Source organism: Cydia amplana, chromosome 23, assembly GCF_948474715.1.
Source record: "Cydia amplana chromosome 23, ilCydAmpl1.1, whole genome shotgun sequence".
In the NCBI taxonomy this organism is placed as follows: Eukaryota; Metazoa; Arthropoda; class Insecta; order Lepidoptera; family Tortricidae; genus Cydia; species Cydia amplana.
The window spans coordinates 7008184-7034421 of record NC_086091.1 but is presented as its reverse complement, the minus strand read 5'-3'; the positions used below and the strand labels follow the sequence as shown (position 1 = coordinate 7034421).

Sequence of the window (26238 nt, the reverse complement as noted above, 5' to 3'; positions counted from 1 at the left end):
CGTTATGCATATATGTATGACTTACTCATAAAGTACTCTTTAAAATCGATCAATCATAAATCATAACCAAAGTAGACATTTTTACTATTTCTAGTACGTAGAAATTACACATTTTATAATACTTTTATTTACTAAAATATAATTTATCAATGTTTTACAAACTGTCCTCAGTTATGTGAAATGGAATTTTAACTACAATAAAATAAATGAATAAACAATTTTAACTTAATTTAAACGTGTAATATTTTATTTCGCAAACACATAATAGCCATGATAACAAAAATTTCAATCGTGAAGACGGGTTTAAACTGTCAAATGTGTGGAATCCTGTGATTTGTCTGTCTAAAAAACAACCAGTGACATCCGAATCAAACACGCGTAGTGACAATGTGAGTGTAGTGTGCTTGGATAGACCAACGAGTGTGAACGCGACCGGACCAACGAGTGTGAATGCGGTCGGTGGTAACGTTGAAGCGAACGCAGCCGACGCGCATGAATGAGGGTAGACCGAGCGCGGTCTGGTCTACACAACTTTGACACCCACACGATTAACTTGTCCGATTCCGCGAGTTTTGTCGTTGTCTCCCAGTATGGCTCACATTTGAGCCGTAGGAGTTGAAGTTTTGAAAAGCGTGGGAAATCTGGAAAATTTATTTACGGCTCATATTTGAGCCCTTGGGATATGACAGGTTAAGATCGATTTTCCTAGGATAGCGGTGCCGTCATATAGCGGCCGTCTCCATACTAAATAAAACGGCTAAATATGGATGTCGTAGTATTTGTATGGAGACGGCCGCTATATGACGGCACCGCGTTCGGAGGAAACCAAAGCATTACCCGTGAACAAGATGCATGTAACTGCGTCGAAATATCGAGAGCTCGAAAACAATACAAAAGGTAATCACGGTTTATCCCGGTCGATATAAGTCTAGTGAAACTAACCCTGAATCATTCCTGTTATTCATGGTTACTGTGTGTTAGCCGAACTGCCTTTTGGTATAACACCGCACCTAGACAATCTCGTACCTGTCGGGATGGAGGCTGACCTCGAGCGAGTAGTCGACGGGCGCGCCGTCGGCGGCCTGCGCCACGCCGGCGGCGGCCAGCAGCGCCAGCGAGGTGGCGGAGCTCCACGACACGGTCAGCGGGAAGAAGTCGTTGGGTATGGCTGGGGTCACCCTGGAACACGGACATTGATTTATTAATTTTTAACAAGCAGAAACGTCTACGATCTTCGATCAACACGGGCTTCCGACACGTCGGAAGGGATAGGCCCAAGCGATATCTTGACATTCAAATCATTCTACCATTTTTCGCGGGGGGAACGTGCAACAGTCGCACTTCTCACACACTTACATACAAAATCCAATCTGTAATGACGACACAAATACATAGAAAATGACACCCTACACAGACAAATCTTGCACACCTCGATCTGTTTTGTGTACGGACGAATCACAAGTGTCACAACACGCACACTAGCACATTTTAGTCAAATAATTTTATTGTTTTCTGAGAGATGAGAAGTCGGATTTGTCGCTCGACCGATCCGGAATTTGTACTGGGCGAGGAAAATCGATAAATCCAGCAATTACATGAGACTAAAATATAATAATTGTGTTTAAATGTAATTAAACGTATGACATGTAAAAAAAATATTACATGTGAAATGTAACACCTTCTTTTTGTAAATTTGATGTCCCCGACCTCTTTTTACAACAAAAAACCGAGCAATTAGGCATTTTTTCTGCTGCTGTGTTCACTCGCGCGTCTGGACTCGGTCTAGTTAAAAATCCGAGCGCAACTAGTTTTATTACCCGCGCGGTGGAATGCTCCAGATAAGGTTGCGGCCTTTCTGCGCGTAGCTGCCCTCCCATTGGTGGACCACTACTGAGCTGGCCTCCCATTGGTCAACTACAGAGCTGAGACCTAAGCACTCTTGAGTAACATTGCATTGTACTCACGTGAACTCAAGACTGCCAGACTTATGTTGCCTGTCGATGAGTGGAATGCTCCAGATCAGGTTGCGGCCTTTCTGTGCGTAGCTGCCCTCCCATTGGTGGACCACTACAGAGCTGTTGCCGGTTCTGTAAAAAAAAACATGTTAGAGCAAAGAGAATAGAGTGTATAGACAGACAAAGGTTATGGCGCCATCGCTCGAAAAGATTTCACCATACCTGTGGCCTAGTCTCGAGTAGATGGCGTGACATATCAGTGAAAGAATAATGATCAAAGTCAAATGGGGTTCTATCATTTTTATTCTTCTGTCAAAAGATGGCAGTAAATTTACTGTGTCTACATAATTTACTTTGACAATTGGTTAAGCTTTGGATTCCTCCGAAAACGGTGCCGTAATATGACGACCGCTATATAGCGTTGAATGACGTCACTAGAACGTTGTCTATGTAAACAAGATGGCGCGGTTTCCTAGACGGCGTTACGTTACGTTGATTGTCAACGCGATAATCATTCGCGAATTAGGTATAACTATTTATGGAATTATTCATAAACGTCTGTCAAATCTAACATAACAAATTTTCGATCGATGTCGGCGTTGGCGCCCTCTGTCGGCAGTTGAGGGCAAGTGTTACTTACGGTAGAGGAATGTTGATGGTGACGTCTTGTAGAGTAAGGTGGTCCTGCTCGAGTTCATACTCGATGTTGACGTTAGCGCCCTCTGTCGGCAGTTGAGGACAAGTGTTACTCACGGTAGAGGAATGTTGATGGTGACGTCTTCTAGGATAAGGTGGTCCTGCTCGAGTTCATACTCGATGTTGACGTCGCAGCCGCCGTTAGCGCCCTCTGACGGCCAGCAGTTAACTGTGTAAAAAAGTGAGAAATTTTATACACAATAAAAGTACTTGAGTAATGTTTTGAATAGAGAAATGCCACAAAACATGTGAAAATCTAGTAAAAACCCCGATCTAGTCCCGATAACGCCGTTCGATTGACTGATATGATGATGAACGATTCTTATGTTGAGCCAATTAGAAACTGAACTAGACTCACCGTTGTATTTAAAAAGTAGGGATGTAACGATACATGATTTTGCCGATACGATACCGATGCCGATATTCAAAGTAAATAATCGGCGATACCGATACCGATACAGATATCGATAGCCTGGTATTAGTTAATAAATTAAATAAATAAAGAATTATATCCTTTACATGAATAAAACATACTTATGTTTAATAGACACTCTATTTTAAGAAGTGTAAAAAAACTGAAAAATAAAAATAAAGAAAAATATATTCTTATTAGCAAAATAGCACGATTATAGCAGCTTCACTGTGACGTTGAGTAAGTAATATGTCGTACTAAAACTTACGTGGTTTGTTTACATTTTGTTAAGATATCGGGTGTATTTAAATCGGCGATGCCGATATATCGGCCTGCCGATTATATCGGCCGATATATCGTATCGGTATCGTTACATCCCTATTAAAAAGCTGGAGGCGCCATAAGAGGTGTATGGTTATCAGTGGTCATTTCCTTACTACCTAATAAACGTCAGCTGCCGCTCCGTTGGTGACTACAAAAACAGCCAACTCATTTCGTTTTCTGCCGATTGAGAATTGGTCATTAAAATTTGGTTCATAAATTAATAGGAGCGAGACTTCACTTCAATACGCCCCGACATCAGAGTGAAATGTGAACGGTTTAGCCCGTAGTAAAAGTCAGCTGTCGCTCTGACAGTGGATAGGCATAGGGTGACAATTTCATTTAGTTTTCTCCCGACTGACAGTTCACCATTAATCTGTTGCTGGCTTTCGGTCCGTATGTATTATAAAAGGGCCCACTGATTAAGGGGCATTCCACGAGAATGTCGCTTACGTAACGACATTATTCTAATACTTCTGAAAATGCCGAGTAAGTTATATTGGGTCTGTTAATATTTCACGACTTGGCTAAGAACTTTAGGGATTTGATTAAGGTAGCTGCCATACAAGGCGAAAGCGTTACGTAAGCGACATTCTCGTGGAATACCCCTTAACCAGTTCGCCGGGCGATATCGGCCTGTCAGTTGTTCGGAACTGTCAATTTTTTGTTCTAACTGACAGGCCGATATCGTCCGGTGGACTGTTAATCAGTGGGCCCTTTAAGATCGGTTTTCCTAGTAGCGGTGCCGTCATATAGCGGCCGTCCCCATACTAAATAATACGGCTAAATATGGATGTCGTAGTATTTGTATGGAGACGGCCGCTATATGACCGCACCGCTATCGGAGGAAACCAAAGTTTTAGGAAACGGCCGCTATATGACGGCACCGCTTTCAGAGGAAACCAAAGCTTTAAGGTTGTCCCATAATATTTATTTATTTACCTGAGATAGGAGCAAGCTTATCGTCGGCGGTAGCGAGACGCCATTTTAGTACGCCAACGTCAGAGTGGAGTGGGAACGGCCTCTGCGCTTGCTTCAGGCCGATGACCCCGCTCGATCGGAATGCCTCTTTGTCAACGTTGGGGTGAGTCTGGGGAGAATTTAATGTTTATTGCATAAATGTAAGCTTGTTCTTATATACCAGATAGATCTAAACGATTCTGGCCTCGAATGTCCATTTCCCCGAATGTCCAGTCCCTGTACGTTCAATTCCCCAAACGTCCAATCCCTGATTACATTATATTTGCAAATTTAATATTTAATTTGCTTAATTCAATCGTCATTTTAGAACAACTGCATAATATAGTCATTTTTTTATCGAATTTAAGAATCTGGGATATAAAAACAGAGTTTAGTCATTTGACACTAGAAAAGGTGGTGGTATTTAAAAAAATCAGGTGTGATAACGATAACTGTATTTTAGTTTCGCTCTTACTAACAGCAACTGACCATCGATGAACCGAATGGCTTGATTTCTCGAATATCATTTTGACAAACTATTCGACTCAAAACAGAAAATTCCATCCCCTGTATCTTTTCAACAAGGCGTACTAAAATAATTAAAAAAAAAACCAATAAAGCTTAGGAAATACTTGTAAGGTCAAATATTTTGAATATTCGATCAGTTGAGCCATAATTAAAAAAAAAAACATTTCTATTCCGAGAAACACTTGTTTTGTTAGTAGCCTGGGCTATAATCGCGAAAATCCATATTCGTCAATTGCGGTCATTTGCCTGTGTCTAATTGCGTCTTAATAAGAGTAAAAGAGAAAAATCCCCGCGATTTGCGAATTTCGGTTTTCGCGGTAGGCCCCCAGTACTTGTACCTGTAACTGCAGCGGCCTGGTGTCTTTGTTGTCGACGTGAACTTGTATGCGGCCGAATTGTTCGTTGCTGATACGCAGTGTCAGGAGACCTGTATAAAATATACCATCAATTTATGTACCAGTGTAATTTGAACCTTAATTGTAGGAAATAGAGGTGATTTTGTCAGTGTAATTTGAACGTAAACTGTAGGAGTTGATTTTGCCAGTGCAATTTGAACGTAAACTGTAGGAAATAGAGTTGATTTTGCCAGTGTAATTTGAACGTAAACTGTAGGAAATAGAGTTGATTTAGCCAGTGTAATTTGAACCTAAACTCAAGATCAGCGAGAAGATCAGCGCCGACTCTCGGGTCAGCATTATGCTGAGGCGAGCCCATTTCGTGGTAAACAATATGTAATTATGAATTTCTAACCTTTATCATGTTACTATTGTATGTTTAACTAGTTTATCACGAAAAATAAATGATTTATGATTTAGTTACAGATGTAGTGCATAATAGGGATGTTGTCAATTTTTTGGAACTGGTTTCATTTTGTAGATAGACACGTAATAATTACAGAAAAAAATATTAAAAAAATATATTCATTAATTTTGAATAAAAAAACATGTATAATAAGTTTCGTGTTTAAATTTCGCGCCTAAACGCTCCAAACTGTCACGTGACCTTGATGACGTAACGGCGTTTTAAACAAACAGCTGTCAGTCATTTTTTTAAATTCTTTATATGGCAACTGACAATTTTTTTTAAAGCCTTAACACACTACCGCATCGGACAGCGACCTTCTTTCTCGCTCTAACTTATAGCTGCGTCCTTAACGCACCCCCTTACACACTATCGATTCGTGCGCCGCACCGCACCAAGATCGCGTTTCGGTACGATAATCTGTAGACACTTAGGCAGGTTTTATAACTTGTCTTTGGTGATTCCACTGTGATTACGTCACGCGCTCCGATTGGCGTTTGCAGTCACGTGATACTGGGCATTATTTTAAATACTTTTGACAATTTTTAGAGACAAACCAAAGAAAGTCTGCAGCGCAATAATTTGACATCGAATTAAAAAACTACATATGGCAATGTTTTTTAAGCAGTCAGTAAACGTCATGCACTATGGTATGTGTTTGTCAAAATCGTTTAAATATTCATTGTGTTTTGTGATGAACGGAATAAACATGGTGAAACCTTACAAAACCGGCGTGCGGGAGTTACTTTTCCGCATGAAGAATAATTTTACACTTGTAAAAAGTCAGCACGAGGCGATTCAAGCTGAAAAACGACAATGTTTACAAAATTTGGAGTTGATGACGGGTAAGTGGAATGAAACATCTTAATACTTCACCATATGTACCTACTTAGATAATATAATATTGGTTTAGACTAAGGTTTCACAGCAAATTGAACACACCTAATAGGTATAGGCATACTTATGAACTTCCTCTAACATTTCGAGAAACTCATTGGTACTAGCCGGGTTTTGAGCTCGAACCCACAACTTCCATGCTTATGCTCACGGCATGGGTACCTACTAGTTAAAGCTAAAATTTATTTTTAATATATGTTTATTGTTTTAATGGTTTATTTCGTTTTTCCGAAAACTTTAGTTCGCAAATTGCGGGCAATTTCTCTGTCAATCTAATTACGCCTTAATGGGAGTAAAAGAGAAAGATGCTCGCATATTGAGAACTTCGGTGTTCGCGGTAGGCCCTCTGTACCTATTTACCGCCGTTGCGGATATTACAAAAGCTTATTAATTTTGATGAAGCCAAATGTCACATTCTCCCAATATTATTTATCAATATTAGTATATGTCTACATATTAATAGTGACATCTATTGTTGGAATGAAATTTATTTTACCATAAAAATTAAGCTGTGCAGCTTAATTTTTCATAGACGGTAAATATGGTAGAAATTTCACAAGTATCAAGACTATTTAATCCATTTTCTGTGGTGTTGTCGCATACAGATTTTTAAAAACTACTTTTAATCTAGCGCTGCAGACTTTCTTTGGTCTTACTCTAATTAATTTATTACGCATATTTACACTTGCAAAATATGATTTTCCGCGTTCTAATATTCCCTGCTATGGTAAAAATATAACATGTTATATATTCGCGATTCATGTCAACATCCCTATTGTTTTCCATCGTATATTCTCGGAAACGTTAGTATTTGTCATGCTACTTCAGTCAACCTCAGTACTTTTTGTACTGAGACTGACTGAAATAGCAAGACACGTTCGTACGTTTCCGTGAAAATACGATGGAAAATAATCATGCACTACATCTGTACGTGATTGGTATTCACACCTACTTAATTTCCTTTTGAATTTGTGGGCCATAGTTGCAGTACGCACGGGCAGTCCGACTAAAATGGTAAATATCTCCGAAACTACTAGTAATCGTAGTGTAATAATAGGCTACATGACTAATTTTCATTTATGGTATCAATCGATGGGGTTTGTTTTTAGGATCAAATGTCTATATGGGACCCATTGCATTAAAGTAACACAAAAGTTAGAAATTGTAGTCAAAGGCCGACAGTCGCGCTTCACTCGCGAAACGCCCTATACAAAACGACAAGGGAACGTGACGTCAAGGTCTCTGGGAGCCCATCTTGTAGTATGGACAAAACAAGAAAATTGTGTTTTTGTCGGTGAAATATTGCGTTTATGTATAACTAGCTGTTGCCCGCGACTTCGTACGCGTGGATTTGTATATTCATATTCATAATCATATTCATATTTTATTGATAACGTTAATTACATGTTAGGAGTAATTACATAAAATAAAATTACATTTCACTAAATGTAAACATACTTAACAACAAATAAAAGCAGAACAGAAATACATATGTCGTGTCGATCATAATTATAAACTTAAAACTAAAATAAATCCATGTTTCGTTAAATAATTTTAAATAGTTACATTAAGGCTTTCTAATAATCCATATTAAAATATCTAAATTAAAAATAACATTTTACAGTGAAAGTAATGTCCCATCATGGTCCCATCGAAACAGTGATTTAGACTTTCACATTGTGTGTATGGATCAATGACACCCTGTCGAAGAATTCGTCGATCGTGTAGCAGGCCATCTCCAATAACATTTTTTTAATCTTTCTAGTAAATGTGACATCACTAAGGACATCTCTGATTTCAGCAGGTAACGTGTTGAACAGTCTGACGCCTAAAACACCAAGGGATTTCTTAGCTTTAGCGGTAGTATGGGCCGGTACCAGAATGAGACTTCCACCGCGCGTGCTTCTATTCTACCCGACTGCTGCTCACGGGTTTTATAAGAGCTTAGATTGCTTCTTACGTACTTACACATACTTATTGTTACGTACTTATTGGTGGTTATAAATTCTACATTAGCTTAGAACATTATGCAGCAAAAGATAGCAGAAGGGACGGTTAATCATTTGTTAATTATTATACAACGCATGAGATTTGTCTTTCACAACCTGGCTACGAAGTTTCAAGCCCCTAACTCAGCGGTCGGCAACCCACGGCCCGCGGGCCGCATGCGGCCCGTGAACCTGTCACTTGCGGCCCGCGAGCCTCCCTGGCTATTTTGTATGTAATATTGACAAACGACAATGTCTGACCAAGTCATAAAAATTAACAAAGTGCGGCCCGCGTCACCTACGTTAGCTACTATGTGGCCCTTGGCTGCTAAAAGGTTGCTGACCGCTGCCCTAACTGAATAAAATTGTTCTCGATATAATCACTCTCTCAACCCCCAGAAGATTTTCAAGTCCACTATTTAATAAAACCTACTACCTAACTACCTATTTACGAAGTTTGAAGTACCTAGCTTTAAAAAAAATTTGAACCCTCTACCGATTCTCAACCCCTGTTTAAACTTTTAGGGGATGAATTTTTAAAAAAGCTGAAATTACTTTTCTTGTATTGTAATAATATGCCTTTATACAACGATTCAAGTCCCGCACTCAAGTAAATATTTGGGTTCCATACAAATTTTCGACCCCCTTCACCACCTTGGGGGATGAATTATCAAAGACTCTGAAATTAGTTTTCTTTTCTCTTAATAAAATATTTTTTTACGAAACTTCAAGTTCCTAGCTTTAAATAAAATTATAACCTATACAATCTTTCAACCCCTTTTTAACCCTGTTATGGGATGAATTTTTAAAAACGCTGAAATCAGTTTTCTTGTATTCTAATAATATGGCTTTATACAAAGATTTAAGTCCCGCACTCTCAAAAATATTTGATCTCCATACAAACTTTCAACCCCTTTTTCACCTCCTCGGGGGATGAATTTTTAAAAACGCTGAATAAGTTTTTTGTTTTTTTTTTAATAAAATACCTTTTTACGAAGTTTCAAGTTCCTAGCTTTAAATAAAATTTGAACCCTATACAAACTTTCAACCCCTTTTTAACCCTGTTATGGGATGAATTTTTAAAAACGCTGAAATTAGTTTTCTTGTATTCTAATAATATGGCTTTATACAAAGATTTAAGTCCCGCACTCTCAGAAATATTTGATCTCCATACAAACTTTCAACCCCTTTTTCACCTCCTCGGGGGATGAATTTTTAAAAACGCTGAATAAGTTTATTTGTTTTTTTTTTTAATAAAATACCTTTTCACGAAGTTTCAAGTTCCTAGCTTTAAATAAAATTTGAACCCTATACAAACTTTCAACCCCTTTTGAACCCTTATAGGGGATGAATTTTTAAAAACGCTGAAATTACTTTTCTCGTATTCTAATAATATGTCATTATACAAAGATTCAAGTCCCGTACTTACAAAAAATTTTGACCTCCATACAAATTTTCAACCCCTTTTTCACCACCTTAAATGTTGAATTTTGAAAAACGCTGACAATAGTTTTCTTCTCTTTTAATGAAATAACTTTTTACGAAGTTACAAATTAGTAGCTTAAAATAAAGTTTAAACCCTATACAATCTTTTAACCCCTTTTTAACCATTTTAAGGGATGAATCTTTGAAAACGCTGAAATTACTTTTCTTGAGATCTAATAATATGGCTTTATACAAAGATTCAAGTCCCGCACTCTAAAAAATATTTGATCTTCGTACAAACTTTCAACCCCTTTTTCACCACCTCGGGGGATGAATTTAAAAAAAAACTGAAATTAGTTTTGTTGTTTTTTAATTTAATACCTTTTTGCGAAGTTTCAAGGTCCTAGCTTAAAATAAAATTTGCACCCCAAGACAAAGTTTCATCCCCTTTTTTACCCCCTTAGGGGTTGAATTTCCTAAAACGTCGCAATTAATTTTTTTTTAATCGGCTATTATGCCTATCTAAAAAGTTTCAAAGCATTTGTAATGGATTCAAACTTTCAACCCCTTTTTAACCCTGTTAGGGGATGAATTATTAAAAACACTGAAATTACTTTTCCTATCTTATAATAATATACCCATATACAAAGTTGCAAGTCCCACACTCACAAAAATATTTGATCTCCATACAAACTTTCAACCCCTTTTTCACCGCCTTGGGGGATGAATTTTTGAAAACGCTGTAATTAGTTTTCTTATTTTTTTATATAATACATTTTTACAAAGTTTCAAATTCCTAGCTTAATATAAATCTTGAACCCCATACAACCTTTCATCCCCTTTTTAACCCTTTTAAAGGATGAATTTTTAAAAACGCTGAAATTACTTTTCTTGAGTTCTAATAATATGGCTTTATACAAAGACTCAAGTCCCGCACTCTCAATAATACTTGATCTCCGTTCAAACTTTCAACCCCTTTTTCACCACCTCGGGGGATGAATTTTTAAAAACGCTGAAATTAGTTTTCTTGTTTTTTAATTTAATACCTTTTTGCAAAGTTTCAAGGTCCTAGCTTAAAATAAAATTTGGCACCCCAAGACAAAGTTTCATCCCCTTTTTTACCCCCTTAGGGGTTGAATTTCCCAAAACGTCGCAATTACTTTATTTTGTAATCGGCTATTATGCCTTTCTAAGAAGTTTCAAAGCATTTGTTATGGATTTTAACTTACAACCCCTTTTTAACCCTGTTAGGGGATGAAGTTTCAAAAACGCTGAAATTACTTTTCCTGTCTTATAATAATATACCCATATGCAAAGTTTCAAGTCCCACACTCACAAAAATATTTGATCTCCATACAAACATTCAACCCCTTTTTCACCACCTTGGGGAATGAATTTTCGAAAACGCTGAAATTAGTTTTCTTATTTTTTTATATAATATATTTTGACAAAATTTCAAATTCCTAGCTTAAAATAAATCTTGAACCCCATACAACCTTTCATCCCCTTTTTAACCCTTTTAAGGGATGAATTTTTAAAAACGCTGGAATTACTTTTCTCGAGTTCTAATAATATGGCTTTATGTAAAGACTCAAGTCCCGCACCCTCAATAATATTTGATCTCCGTACAAACTTTCAACCCCTTTTTCACCACCTCGGGGGATGAATTTTTAAAAACGCTGAAATTAGTTTTCTTGTTTTTTAATTTAATACCTTTTTGCAAAGTTTCAAGGTCCTAGCTTAAAATAAAATTTGCACCCCAAGACAAAGTTTCATCCCCTTTTTTACCCCCTTAGGGGTTGAATTTCCTAAAACGTCGCAATTACTTTGTTTTGTAATCGGCTATTATGCCTTTCTAAGAAGTTTCAAAGCATTTGTAATGGATTCAAACTTTCAACCCCTTTTTAACCCTGTTAGGGGACGAATTTTCAAAAACGCTGAAATTACTTTTCCTGACTTATAATAATATACCCATATACAAAGTTTCAAGTCTCACACTCACAAAAATATTTGATCTCCATACAAACTTTCAACCCCTTTTTCACCACCTTGGGGGATGAATTTTCGAAAACGCTGAAATTAGTTTTCTTGTTTTTTAATATAATACATTTTCACAAAGTTTCAAATTCCTAGCTTAAACTAAAACTTGAACCCCATACAACCTTTCATCCCCTTTTTAACCCCCTTAGGGGTTGAATTTTTCAAAATCGGTTCTTATCTCTTGTACACTTTACAAATGCAACCTCGTGTCCAAATTTCAACTTTCTAGCTTTTGTAGTTTCGGCTCTGCGTTGATGAATCAGTCAGTCAGTCAGTCAGTCAGTCAGGACACTTGCATTTATATATATAGATTATAGTTGCTATACAATATTTTTTGGATGAAATGTAAGGAATCGAATGGTACCCTTACTTTTATCGTTTTTGGAAGTTATTATTGTGATAAATTGCTCGTTTGCTATCTATTTTACTAGATTTTGTTCTAAAATTCAACATGTGTCATCATCCCTATTGTTTTCCAATGTATTTTCTCGGAAACTCTGTGTCTTTTACTGTATTGTTTGTATTTCTAAGGCAAGGTATGTTTATAAATGGAAGAGAAAACTCTGAGTAAACCAAAAGGAACATTGGTATTGATACTTAATTTCTTTTTGAATTTGTGGACTATAGTTGCAGTATTTGACTATAGTTGTTAGGTTTTACGGTACATACTATAGCCGATTCTCTGAAACACGGGCAGTAGGACTAAAATCCATACTAATATTATAAATGCGAAAGTGTGTCTGTCTGTCTGTTACCTCTTCACGCTTAAACCGCTGAACGGATTTAGTTTAAATTTGACATGGAGATAGTTTGAGTCCCGGGGAAGGACATAGGATAGTTTTTATGTCGGAAGTCAACCCTAAAGAGGGTGAAAATGAGAGGATTAATAAAATGCCTGTTAATTGGTGTAAGCAATGCTCAAATTAAAGGATTGCTATTACATTTTACCCAGGCACTATTCTTTAGCTGATGTTACTGATTCCACGCAGACAAAGTCGCGGGCAAAAGCTAGTGGTAAATATCTCCGAAACTACTTGTAATCGTAGTGTAATAATTGCTCACTCCAAATCGTACAGTAAACGTGTACTGTATTTTTTTAACAGTAAAGTCGAATTTTGCTTACCCGAGAGCTCGAAACTCTGTATATCGCCGTCGCGTCCAGCTACCAAGTTCAGCCTCTCCTCAAATCTTAGGTGAACACTGAAAATAAATTACTTTTAAAAACCGGCCAAGTGCGAGTCGGACTCGTGCACGGAGGGTTCCGCACCATCAACAAAAAATAGAGCAAAACAAGCAAATAAATAAGCAAAAAAACGGTCACCCATCCAAGTACTGACCCCGTCCGACGTTGCTTAACTTCGGTCAAAAATCACGTTTGTTGTATGGGAGCCCCACTTAAATCTTTATTTTATTCTGTTTTTAGTATTTGTTGTTATAGCGGCAACAGAAATACATCATCTGTGAAAATTTCAACTGTCTAGCTATCACGGTTCGTGAGATACAGCCTGGTGACAGACGGACGGACGGACGGACGGACAGCGGAGTCTTAGTAATAGGGTCCCGTTTTTACCCTTTGGGTACGGAACCCTAAAAATGGAGCACAATTCAGGAACATATTAAAAAATAATTCAGTAATCTCTTAATAAATGCTCAACTCGTCAAGTGGTTAAGGCAGATGTATTACGATTTATTGTTAACGTCAGCTGCCGCTCCGTTGGATTATTGAGGTTTCATAAATGCGGCAACTAGACCCCACTTCGCCAAAGGGGTGAAAGAAAACTTGCATTAATTTTTAAATTTACGTCAATCGGATAATACACAGATTTTTGGAACAATCGGGTTGTGAGGAGTTTGCTACGTCGGCGAAGTCTGGACCAGGGGTGTTGCGAATATCCGCATCCGCATCCGCAACCACGGAACTTCCGCATTGTTTTCAACATCCGCATCTGCATCCGCATCCGCATAAAATCGATGCGGATTTAATGCGGATGCGGATGTGGAACAGGTCGGTACAGGAGCGTCTTAGCATCGGCGTAAGTGCTAGACTGCTAGGCAATTTAGTCATTAGCCAAAAAAACCTATTAGAAATTAGCAGTCGAGCGTGAGTGGGACTTAATGTACGGAACCCTTGGAACGCGAGTTCGACTCGCACTTAACCGGTTTTTTTAAATAAAAAATACTAAAATGTAATATTTGACGTTTTTTATGTACCTATCTTGACATCCGCATCCGCGGATGTGAGCCTTTAAAAATCCGCATCCGCATCCGCGGATGTCAAAAAATCTGCATCTGCAACATCCCTGGTCTGGACGTAGCTGCGCGAGTGTGACATACGTACTCTTTCTGGTCGGGCGCCGGTATAGCCCCGGGCTTGACGTCGGGCTGGGCAGCGGGGGTAACTGCGGCGGTGTCGCCCTCGCTGCGCAGTTTGGACACGAACGACTCTGCGTCCGTGCCGCGCGAGCCGAGCTTCATCGCTGAACGGGTTGTAGGACGACTGAAAATATATACAACAAAAATACAATACAATATCATTACCTTTTTCAAATAATAATCATCTTTCTCGCGTTGCCCCGGCATTTTGCCGCCTGGGGTCCGCTTGGCAACTAATCCCAGGAATTGGCGTAGGCACTAGTTTTTAGGGTTCCGTAGCCAAATGGCAAAAAACGGAACCCTTATAGATTCGTCATGTCTGTCTGTCTGTCTGTCCGTCTGTCCGTCTGTCTGTCCGTCCGTATGTCACAGCCACTTTTCTCCGAAACTATAATAACTATACTGTTGAAACTTGGTAAGTAGATGTATTCTGTGAACCGCATTAAGATTTTCACACAAAAATAAAAAAAAATAAAAAAATTTTTGGGGTTCCCCATACTTCGAACTGAAACTCAAAATTTTTTTTTGCATCAAACCCATACGTGTGGGGTATCTATGGATAGGTCTTCAAAAATGATATTGAGGTTTCTAATATCATTTTTTTCTAAACTGAATAGTTTGCGCGAGAGACACGTCCAAAGTGGTAAAATGTGTGTCCCCCCCCCTGTAACTTCTAAAATAAGAGAATGATAAAACTAAAAAAAATATATGATGTACATTACCATGTAAACTTCCACCGAAAATTGGTTTGAACGAGATCTAGTAAGTAGTTTTTTTTTATACGTCATAAATCGCCTAAATACGGAACCCTTCATGGGCGAGTCCGACTCGCACTTGGCCGCTTTTAATTTTTTTACGAAAGCGACTGCCATCTGACCTCTCAACCCAAAGGATAAACTAGGCCTTCCTCGATGTTTTCCTTCACCGAAAAGCGACTGGTAAATATCAATTGATATTTCGTACATAAGTTCCGAAAAACTTATTGGTGCGAGCCGGGGTTTGAACCAGCGACCTCCGGATTTCAAGTCGCACGCTCTTACCGCTAGGCCACCAGCGCTTTCTAATAATAATAAAAAATCGAATAATAAAATTATGCTATGTCTACCTTAGAATTTGAAGCATATTCATTCTTCGCATTTCAGATCTTGTCTAGTTCCTCTAAGATTTTTTTTATTTAATACATAAGGGGGTGAACATTGGGTTAAAGGTTTATTTACGACTTCTACGCGGCCGAAGTCGTAGCGAATTCGTATGGAAGTCGTAAAGAAAGAACTAAGTACGACATTCCTAAATGCAATACTCAATTACTTAGATGGGTGGATCAACTATTTTGTTGTTATTCTGTCCGGTCAGCCAAGAGACAATAGTAGCATAGTTTGTTAGAAGACATTGTACACCACCTTCTTCTGGCACGCTTGGTAGACAACCCTCAATGGAAAGGGTTTATAAGTATCACAAAAAAAGCGTGTTTGGTGAATTTAAATTCCTAAAAATCAGGTTTTAAAGAGTGGCCCAGGATAATGTAACCATGGCAACGAGTGACAAGAAAAAGTTGATACTTACGTATCCCTAGCGGGTGTGGTGGGTATCTTCTCCGCGATAGGCTCAATACCCGCGGCTGAAGACATGGACTGGTTGCCAAAACCACCGCTACTACCTGTTTACGATAAATAATATTTATATCTAAATATATTAGGATATTAACACTAACACCTTTTTAAAGGCCTAGCATACTTTATTAAGCCAATTATGCGTTTGCAATAGGAAATATATAGCGGGTATCTTTTTTTCTAAACGACATTGAATTACTTAATTTCTCGGGTGTATTCCCATTTATACCCATCGAGCACAAATGGGATTACTATAGTTGCATTAAATGAATAAAGGGAAAATTAAAGAAAAATGTCTCTACGACATCGTGGCTACAGCCGGTCAACAGAAGGCCAATGACAGGCAAAACTACTCTACAAAATAGTATGTTTTTTAATTAACTTTTTTATATATTTTAATTGTTTATGTAACATTGTAGAGAATCAATAAAGGCTTTTTATTTAAATGAGTAATCCTCATTTGTCCCCGGCTTATGTATAGCGGGGGTCACATGGGAATACACCAGGGATGTTGCGAACATCCGCATCCGCATCCGCAACCGCGGAACTTCCGCATTATTTTCGACATCCGCATCCGCATAAAATCGATGCGGAGCTTATGCGGATGCGGATGTCGAACAAGTTGGTACAGGAACGTCTTAGCGGCGGCGTAAGTGCTGGGTAATTTCGTCATTACCTATAACGAAATCGTCTAGATCCAGAAAAGTCGGCCAAGTTACTGTTTATTAAATATAACGCACCTATATTCTTGCTCAAATACTAAACGTATCGTTTTTTTTTTAAATAAAAAAATACTAAAAATTTAATATTTGACGTTTTCTAAGTACCTAATCTTGACATCCGCATCCGCATCCGCGGATGTGAGCATTTAAATATCCGCATCCGCATCCGCATCCGCGGATTTTTTGACATCCGCGGACATCTACACGCGCAATATGCCTGGAATACACCATCCGTGTAATTTCGGTATCATCTTGGGTCGTCCCATTCGTGTTTCGTCAAGTTCTTAAATTAGTCTTATTCTGCTTTCGTCACTCATTCTACATTCGTCACAATCGTCGGTGGCTTTCAATGTAGAATGAGTGACGAAAGCAGAATAGGACTAATTTAAGAACTTGACGAAAAACGAATGGGACGACCCAAGATCATACCGTAATTTCTCACCGAAGGCCGTGTTGCTGCGCGGCGCGCCGCCTCTCTTGGCGGCCTCGAGCCGTTCCCTCTGCAGTTCCTTCGCCCTCTCGCGCATACGGTTCGCCGCTTCCCGCTCTTGAGTCTAAAAAAATTCCCAAATGAACCCAATGTATTAACCTTTTAACCTGTCATTTACCCAAGGGCTCTGTATGCTCTAGTAACTCATATTATGTAAAATAAGAACTGAAACGCCGATATGCAACACAATTAATTATATTATTATAATAAACGCGAACACATGTTAATTCGGTAAAGAATATTGCAAAAATGAAAAGTTTGTCGTCTGCTTCTTTCATACCTCCCGAAGGGAGGTATGAGATGCCTTCCCATCCCTTTTGGGGATTTTTGGCGGTTTCAAATCGCCGCCCGTAACTACGGGCGGGTCTTTTCAGTGCCCTATTCTAGGGCGGTGGCTTCATGGCCATAACTAGCCGGCTGGCCTGTCATGGCATTTTATCTTCGGTGTAGCCTCTCAGTGGCTTTGTGGCTGTGGGGCCACGCTGCTGCTGTGGGCTGTCTCCCTCTGTCGGCGGCTGTCCGGAGGGCGTGCGTGGAGCGGCGCGGTGCCCGCTTGTTGGTGTCTCCTCCTTCTTCGGCTTGCCCCAGTGCCCTGGGGGCGTTGGCGCTGCCGGCGGTTATCCGGGGGGCGCGCATGGAGCGGCGCGATGCCCAGTAGGCGGCGGGGGCCCGAGCGTTCGGCGTGCTCAGGCGTTTTTATTAGGCGCAGCTGCGGGGCTGCGGCGGTTGCGTGGTTGGTGTCAGGGGCTGCGGGTGTAGATGCCGGCGCGGGGGCCGGGGGGGCAGGTACAGTGGCTCCCGGCTTGGGGGCCTCTGTAAGTGCGGTGTCTTGGTTGGTGGGGCCTTGTTGGGGCTGCGGGGCGGCTCCGGGGCTGGCGCGGGGTCGCGGGTCCGTCGGTGGCGGGGTGGTGTCACAGGACCCTTCCTGGTCCTGCTTGTCGGGCGTGCTGCACTCCGGCCTCTCCTCAACTGCCGAAGGTTGTGGAGTGACGGGGTGCTCGTCCTGGTGGCGCTGCGGTTGGGCTTCTTCCTGGGACGGCTCCACTGTCCCAGGGGCGTGCCCCAACAGCCTAGGGAAGGCTGTTGGCCATACTTCCGGGCGTGGAGGTATGTGACCGACTTGCGCCAAGCTGGCAGCCTTGATACGAACACGATCAAGTTGCCCGCGAGGGGAAAGTCGGTCTGGGGCTACCCATGGGGGTGGTGCGTAGGGGCGTCCGAGGGCTTCGATGAGGCCATCGAAGTCTGGTTTCCACGGCTCTGTGGGGCCGTAGGTGGGTTCCGGGGTCTTGGCTTCGTCGGGTACTTCGTAAAACTCGCGTTGCGAACTACCCACCCTATCCGAAGGGATCGGGGGGGTCGCGAGTTTTACCGTTGTGGCTGCGGGTGGATTGTGAAATCCATTTTCTTGTCTACCCACCCGCCCCGAAGGGACGGGGGGGGACTTCGGTGGCTTCTTGTCCATGATGATGATGCGGGACCTGCGCGACGCGTCACCGTCAGTCGGTCCTGTTGGGCAGGGCGACCATCGGTGGTTGGGTTCTGGGTGCAGCTGGGCTTCCACTCCGGCAGGGGCCGGGCGCGTTCCGGCTTCGATTTTCATAGAAAATCGTCGGTCGGATAAGCAGGTGCTGGTGAGGTGCGTCCGTGCGAGGTTCCGAGTGGCTCTCCAATGAAAAGTTTGACAATGGCCGCTGCTTATATAGGTCGCAGGAAACTCGAAACGCGCGATGTGTGCAGCGCAGCGCCATCTACCATGATATTGGGTAAACTTTCTCGCTTGCCGCAACAGGCTCAAATATGGGCCGTAAATAAATTTTCCAGATTTCCCAAGATTTTCAAAAACTCCCACTTCAACTCCCAGTGGCCCAAATGTGAGCCATATTGGGAGACACGACAAAATTAGTTTTCAAGGTCGCGGGATCGGACAGGTTAACCGCCGTTCACTGATATATAAGACTTAAGCTTTGGATTCCTCCGAAAACGGTGCCGTCATATGACGGCCGTCATATAGCGGCAGCAAAAGACGGCCGTCTTTACGGTGGCGACATGTGGAAAGTACCACGGCGTCATAACACACCGTCATCCACCAAGGTCAAAGCGGCAAATTTGAAAAATGTAGGCGCGATGGGATAACGTCCCATAGAAAATTTGAATTTCGCGCCTTTTCCTACTGACAAGATTTGCTTGATCATCTATAATTTACTTGGAGGATGAAATATCATCAGAAGAGGAAAATAATCGTAGTACGGAATCATTTATTCAAATCTCGTGTCATTTATTCAAAATGGCGTCACCACTATCTAATAAAACGTTCACGAAATTATCGACAAGGTCATGACGGCCGTCATCTTACGTTACGTTGACAATCAACGTAACGTAACGCCGTCTAGGAAACCGCGCCATCTTGTTTACATAGACAACGTTCTAGTGACGTCAGTCAACGCTATATAGCGGCCGTAATATGACGGCACCGTTTTCGGAGGAATCCAAAGCTTTACTGTCAGCAGCAATAGTTGCTAGGGGCTGTTCATAAATTAAATCATTTCAAATTGCGGGGGGGGGGGGGGGGGGGTCTGGACATCGGATGATGGTAGCATGACGTAGGAGGAAACGGGGTCATTTGAAGCATGATTTTTGGATGATTTTAGGAGGGGGGGGGGGGGCAAAAATCGTCAAAAATTGATGATGTAATTTATGAACAGCCCCTAAGCGGGCGAAGTGGTCAAAATGATCCTGACGCGACTTTATTGTTAAGAGAATAAGAGCGCCTCAAGGTAATTTTGAACACCTCGCCCGCTTAGCAACTTCTGCAACAAAATCGGCCTCGATTCGCTGCGGTCCGATAAATAAGACAAAACTTCGTACGCTAGCGACACGAGCACGCTCGATGTAAAAATGCAATACAGTAATAATAGTTACTATCGTAATTAGTACTAACCTGTCTAACCGCCTGATAAATCTTTTCTTCATGAGAGTCCATTTCGACGAAGGAGCGAACCTGAAAATTATATATTTATAAACTAACATGACTTGGATATATATATATATGTTCCCAAAGTTGTGGATGAGTTTGATAGTTAGAGTCTGCGGAAAGAGAAGAGTCGTAGAATGTATTGGATCCCATACATTTCATGACTATTCTCTTTCCGCCTAATTTCTTTTTTTAACCCTTTAGTCTTTAGCGGCAACATACTTGCCATCATACTTAAAACAAGAACGCATCTCTACAATAAGAATTATGGTTCAAAATCGAATGACTAGAAAGGAAGGGCAAATGGTTAAAGGGTTAAATTGATGACTTTACCTGTGCCAAGTTGACACTCTCCCTGTACCCGAGGGCCACAATCTCATCGAAGGCAAAAAGCAGGTTGAAGGCCTGGTTCAACACCTCCGCTTCCGTCAACTGAGTGCAGTATTCAGGTACCTGGTGAAATACATTGAAATAAAATAAAATTGATTGATGTCATATACATTCTAAAGCCCCGTCTCCATATCGCGCGGCAAACCATCGAACATTGGCTTGCAATGGATACCGGGCTGCCGCGCGAGCCAACTCGTTGTGCCCGGTATCCATTGCGCGCGGCTGCCGCGCGAGCCAATGTTCGATGGTTTGCCGCGCGATATGGAGACGGGGCTTTACACAAATCAACGAAACGAAACCTACAGTGATTTCAATAAAGCTTGTTTTGTGCATACTGAAACAATGATATATTGATTTAAACACAATTCTCACTCATACTTTTATAACTACCACGGGACTTAATCGCACAATCGATTAGCGTACAAGTGAATAATCAAGATCAAGTGCGGGTAGTTCGCAAAATCCGCGCAGCAAGATGTTGATTCAATTCCTCGCCAGTCTGCCTGTGGCCATAAATAAACGCAAGTCTTACGCGATTAAGTCCCGTGGTCGTTATAAAAGTATAAGACAATGATATACATAATAATTACAAGTATAAATACATGGCTTGCTACAATGACTTGTAAATAAATATTTGAGCCGTTACAAAAATAAATACCTTATTGGGGTTCAAACCCAGGACCACTAGCAGGCAGGAAGGCTCCGATTAGGCCAGACAGGTTGTCAATGGATTTAAACATGTCTACGCAGATCAAGATTTGCTTGGAAATTTCCTCGGAAGGTGGCTAGTTCTGTATGGATCCTAAGGGCTCATTTAGACGGTGCGAGCACTCGTGTGCGAGTTTCATTACATTGCGTCATTTGATCGGTCGGCTGAATTGATGTAACCTCAATGGTCCGCAATGTAACTAAAATCGTATACGAGTTCTCGCACCGTCTGAATCAGCCCTAATAAGTAGAGATGCCCCGAATAGTTGTTTTGACCGAATACCGAATATTCGGCATAACATGCGAACATTTTGAGTCACAATTATTATGAAATCTGATCGCTAACAAAACTCAACGTTGACGTTAGCTAAGATATATTTTTGTTGAACAGCATTAATTAATAGAGTCAAACAAAACAGACTCATGATAAAAACAAAAAGTTTTTTAATCAACAAATGCTCATAAAAGGGTCTTCGTATTTAACAACTTTCCAAGAACACATTCTAAATATACCTACATAGTTTTTGGTTATTTTTATTGTGCAATTTTTCTTTTTAAGTAGGTGCAACAGATATTCGGTATTCGGCCGAATAGTAGGCAACATTCGGCCGAATACCGAATATTCGGCAAAGTGGCCGAATAGGCCGAATAGTTGCCGAATATTCGTGGCATCTCTACTAATAAGCATACCTCGCAACTGAGCTAGCAAATCTGTAGCAGTTGTACGTCAAGGTTATCACCAGGCATCGGAGTTTTTGTCGCATGGTAAGACTAATAGCAAGCTATGGAGTCGACATTTGCCATACATGTAAACTCTTATTCATACTCATACTCATTTATTTAATTTATCTTAAAATGCCTTTAGAGCGGTCGGTCGTGTATATTATCTTAGTCGAATTATATAAAAAAATATTTTTCTATTACATTATGAATTCATAACTTCAACTATTTTAACATACAACTATACAAACTACATCGCTGCGAAAGACCTAATGTCATGTAGGTACTGACCGCTGATAAAATTGATTAGTATTTGTCATGTGTCAATCACTGGTGATTGCAAACGTAGTAGTTATTTATATCTGTATGTGGTAAATACGTTGAGGAATATTCCATAATTAATTATTATGCCTAACCCATAATAGCTGCAATTTTGGCATGGATAGAGCCATACAACGATTTACAATATGACTATGAAAAATCTGCTATAGTGTGCTTGAGTTGTGAAGTACAACTCGCCCAATTGAAAAATATATTTATTGCAACAAATGAGGTTTAATAAATTAAACTTATATACGTAGTAACTATTTAGTAATCTGTTCTCATATTAAATAAAATTAATCATGAGTATGAGTATGAATAAGAGTTTACATTTATGGCAAATGTCGACTCCATAGCTTGCTATTAGTCTTACCATGCGACAAAAACTCCGATGCCTGGTTATCACAACTACGCATAAACTAAAGTACAAAAAATATTATTTCTTTGTTTTCAAACACACCAATATTTTCAAGCAATGAAAATTCCATTTTAATATTTGAAATATATGCGAAAAAAAAACCTGATTTTATAAACAAAATAACAGATACATTGAAACGTATCTAATATTGACATTGTTAATTTATATTATTTGACAGTAAATTAAACCGCGGAAGAGGATCAACAAGGTTCTCGATCAATTTTATTAATCTTACATACAATAAAGTTAAAGCAAAATGGTTCATCATAATCGCCAACCCTGACACAAAACTGTCATATGCTACGGTTTTGCTAGCTCCGTTGTGGGGTATGCTAATAAGTATTCAGCACAATTACTTCTACTAATAAGTATAGTGATACTTATTAGTAGAAGTAATTGTGCTGAATACTTATTAGTAGAGATGCCACGAATTCCACCATCCGGATGGTCTCATCGGAAGATCAGCGCTGGAAGTCGCCAGCAACACGCTGAGATGAGACTTCGTGGCACTTTATCCTTTTATTCTCTGTTATATCTCTTGTTATATCTCTGTTATATCTGTTACATCTGTTTCTATTTTGTGTTTGTGCTCACAAATAAAATTATTTCTATTCTAATTACCACTCGGCTGAAGAGGCGGAGTGTCTCGAGGTCCTCGAGGATGTTGCTGGCCTTCGTGGTGATGAGCAGCATGTACAGCTTGTCCAGCGGCTGGTACACATATCTGCAACAATATATACATAGATAGATATACATATATACATAGAGAGAAGTAAATGGCATGGTAAAGTGGTATCGTCTTGGGTCGTCCCATTCGTTTTTCGTCAAGTTCTTAAATTAGTCCTATTCTGCTTTCGTCACGCATTCTACATTGAAAGCCACTGACGATTGTGACGAATGTAGAATGGTTGACGAAAGCAGAATAGGACTAATTTAAGAACTTGACGAAAAACGAATGGGACGACCCAAGACAATACCGTTAAAGTCAGGAGCAGAAGTAGGTAGGGTCATTGCGCGAGTTTCCGTCCATGCCCTAGTTTTCGTCCACTTGACAGATTAGCAAATAATATATTTTGTTTTTAATTTGCTACTTGCGAAAGATCATTTCCATGTAGATAAATATATTGTTTAGACATTAAGAATTGCAATAAATCCAAATTTGTGCAGCAATGTAGGTTTATATTATGTATATTCAAATTTCATCAAGTGGACGAAAACTGACGCACCTACCCTATAAGCAAGCAGCTAGGTGAAGTTAAAGTTTTTTTTAAGGGTTCAGTAACCATTTTATTTAAAAAAAAATCGCGTATCGCGCTGCTGATTACGAGTATATAAGTATATAAATTGTACTAAAACCTTGCTGTCTTTGCCATGAAGATTTTGAACAAACATTTATTTAAGTATTTGAAACTTACCTGACTGATTCAGTCTCGACGAAGGTGTGTTGGCGGCCTCCAGTCATAAGCTTGGGGAAGGCTGCCAGCAGTCCCTCTATCCGCGCCTTCGTCATTTCCACAAACTGCCGTGACACTAGGGCTAAAACCATGAACACGTATTTCATCATAACTTTCATGTAAAACTGAACCACACTGCATAATATAAGTAGGGAATGAATTTTATTTACCTTTCCCTGATTTTGTGCATACTGTAGCTGCTATAAGCACCTGAAATAAGAGAAATATCAAATAATTCAACTATAAACATACGCCGGAAAGACGGCCACAAATTTATGTGTATTACACAGAAGTCTTAGAAGAAATAACTTTGGAGTATCACTTTTTAAATTAATGTTGATACAGGAAATCAATTTACCATTTTGTTATTGTTCAAAACAGACCAATTTGCATTAAAAATAAGAAAACCCTCGCGTAAAACTGTTTGACAGTCGCCAGATGACGTGTAGAAATATTTTTTAATTTTTCGTTGGAATTTGGGTTGCCATTTGTATAAAAAAAGTACCAAGTATTTTAAATATTGATCAAAATACTTGTTATAACAGTTCCAAAAGAACGAAAAACCGGTAAACAAAGTGTTTGTTGTGTGAAATGACGTCTGTCTCCTAATAAGAATATTAACCAGGGGGAGGAAACTTAATATGACAGGTACCTTATGTATGGAAACTAGCGCAGTAGCGTCATATCTTCAGCAATATTTCCTCACTTGATAAATCCAAATAACTAAAACAGATGGCGCCACCGCGATAAAACATTTTTCCATTTCAAGAACGGACCGTTTAAAATTTTCTGTGATTTAAGTTAAATATAATTTATTTCAAATTATAATATTTATTTATTTCAAATTTCAATATATCTATTTTTATATAGAGTATAGTAGTTTTCGGAAATTAACATTAGTCTTATATAACATGTATTTATATTCTCTTAGGGGAAAACGAAACGTTAAAAAAATGGCTTTCGGTGATATCAAAGAGTATAATAACTATATATAGTAAAAGAGAGCCAACTCGCGATAAATGTCAAAAAAAGTCTACACAAACGCTCCAAGCGGAATTTGACCAAACTAACCTTTACGTGTGTGCGTGCACAGTGCACACATGCATAACAATAAAAACTATACCATAGGCTTACCGCGAAAAACGAAAATTGAAATGTCGTTATTTGCCTCGCAATCGCTATTTTATATTCGTGCGCACATAGCACAAATATGAAATAGCGATTGTGAGGCAAATAACTACATTTCAATTTTCGTTTTTCGCGGTAAGCCTTCTGAAGCTTTTGTAAAGTGAACTACAATGACATTTTTCAATTTTTTCAGCTAATTGCAAGAAAATCAGGTGAAATAATTAATACACTTCACTATAGTTCACTGTACAAGTACAAGTCAAGGAAAAAGGTGCAATAAGTATATAATTCAAAGTCAAACGTAAACTCAAACACGTTTATTTTACTCATATTACACATAACATTATATTACAAATAAAGGGCACAGTATTTTAGTTGCATAGGTAGTTGCTGTTATCATAAAGCTCCTAAGTAATCAGTCAACGACCTAGCCACGACATTGCGCGACACTGGCTTTGGCTAAAGCCATAGGTGGGAACGAAAGATCCGATCGCTGCGTGTCGCTCCAACCTATGTTTGTCGCCAGCCGAAGCCAGTCGCACAATGTCGTGGCCACTGGCCGTGGAATAACACAGAATAAATAATAGTACTAAGTACAGAAGACTTACTCTCTAACAAAACGCGTCTGTTACGATCAGCACAGATATGGCCGCTAGTTGGCGACAGCGCCACGCGCGGCTTATGGCTTTCCCCAAAATTGGGGCCGAACGGATGTACTTTTAGCTACCTGTAGCAAAGCGATGAAATCGCGGAGTGAGACACGCCTGCCGTGGACTCATAGAGAAGGCACGCGAACTTATTGAGATTAAAGTACATAATAATATATGTAGGTACATCAATTCAATTCAGCCGATTGATGAAATATCGCAATGTAACGAAACATGCACGCGAATTCTCGCACCCTCTA

At 39.8% G+C, this 26238-nt stretch overlaps 1 protein-coding gene across 1 annotated transcript; it reads right to left on the bottom strand.

Annotated features, from left to right (window-relative positions):
• Positions 1–982: 982 nt before the first annotated feature.
• Positions 983–24705, bottom strand: LOC134658812 (coatomer subunit delta). The gene is made up of 15 exons (XM_063514475.1): positions 24562–24705; positions 24374–24413; positions 24165–24285; positions 23371–23473; positions 20526–20645; positions 20160–20219; positions 17171–17282; positions 15960–16053; positions 14362–14520; positions 13147–13223; positions 5211–5299; positions 4327–4474; positions 2709–2820; positions 1965–2087; positions 983–1179 (listed from the first exon to the last, which is right to left on the bottom strand). Exons 1-15 carry the CDS (start codon positions 24562–24564, stop codon positions 1011–1013), a joined length of 1530 nt encoding a protein of 509 aa, XP_063370545.1. The 5' UTR covers positions 24565–24705; the 3' UTR covers positions 983–1010.
• Positions 24706–26238: the final 1533 nt, after the last annotated feature.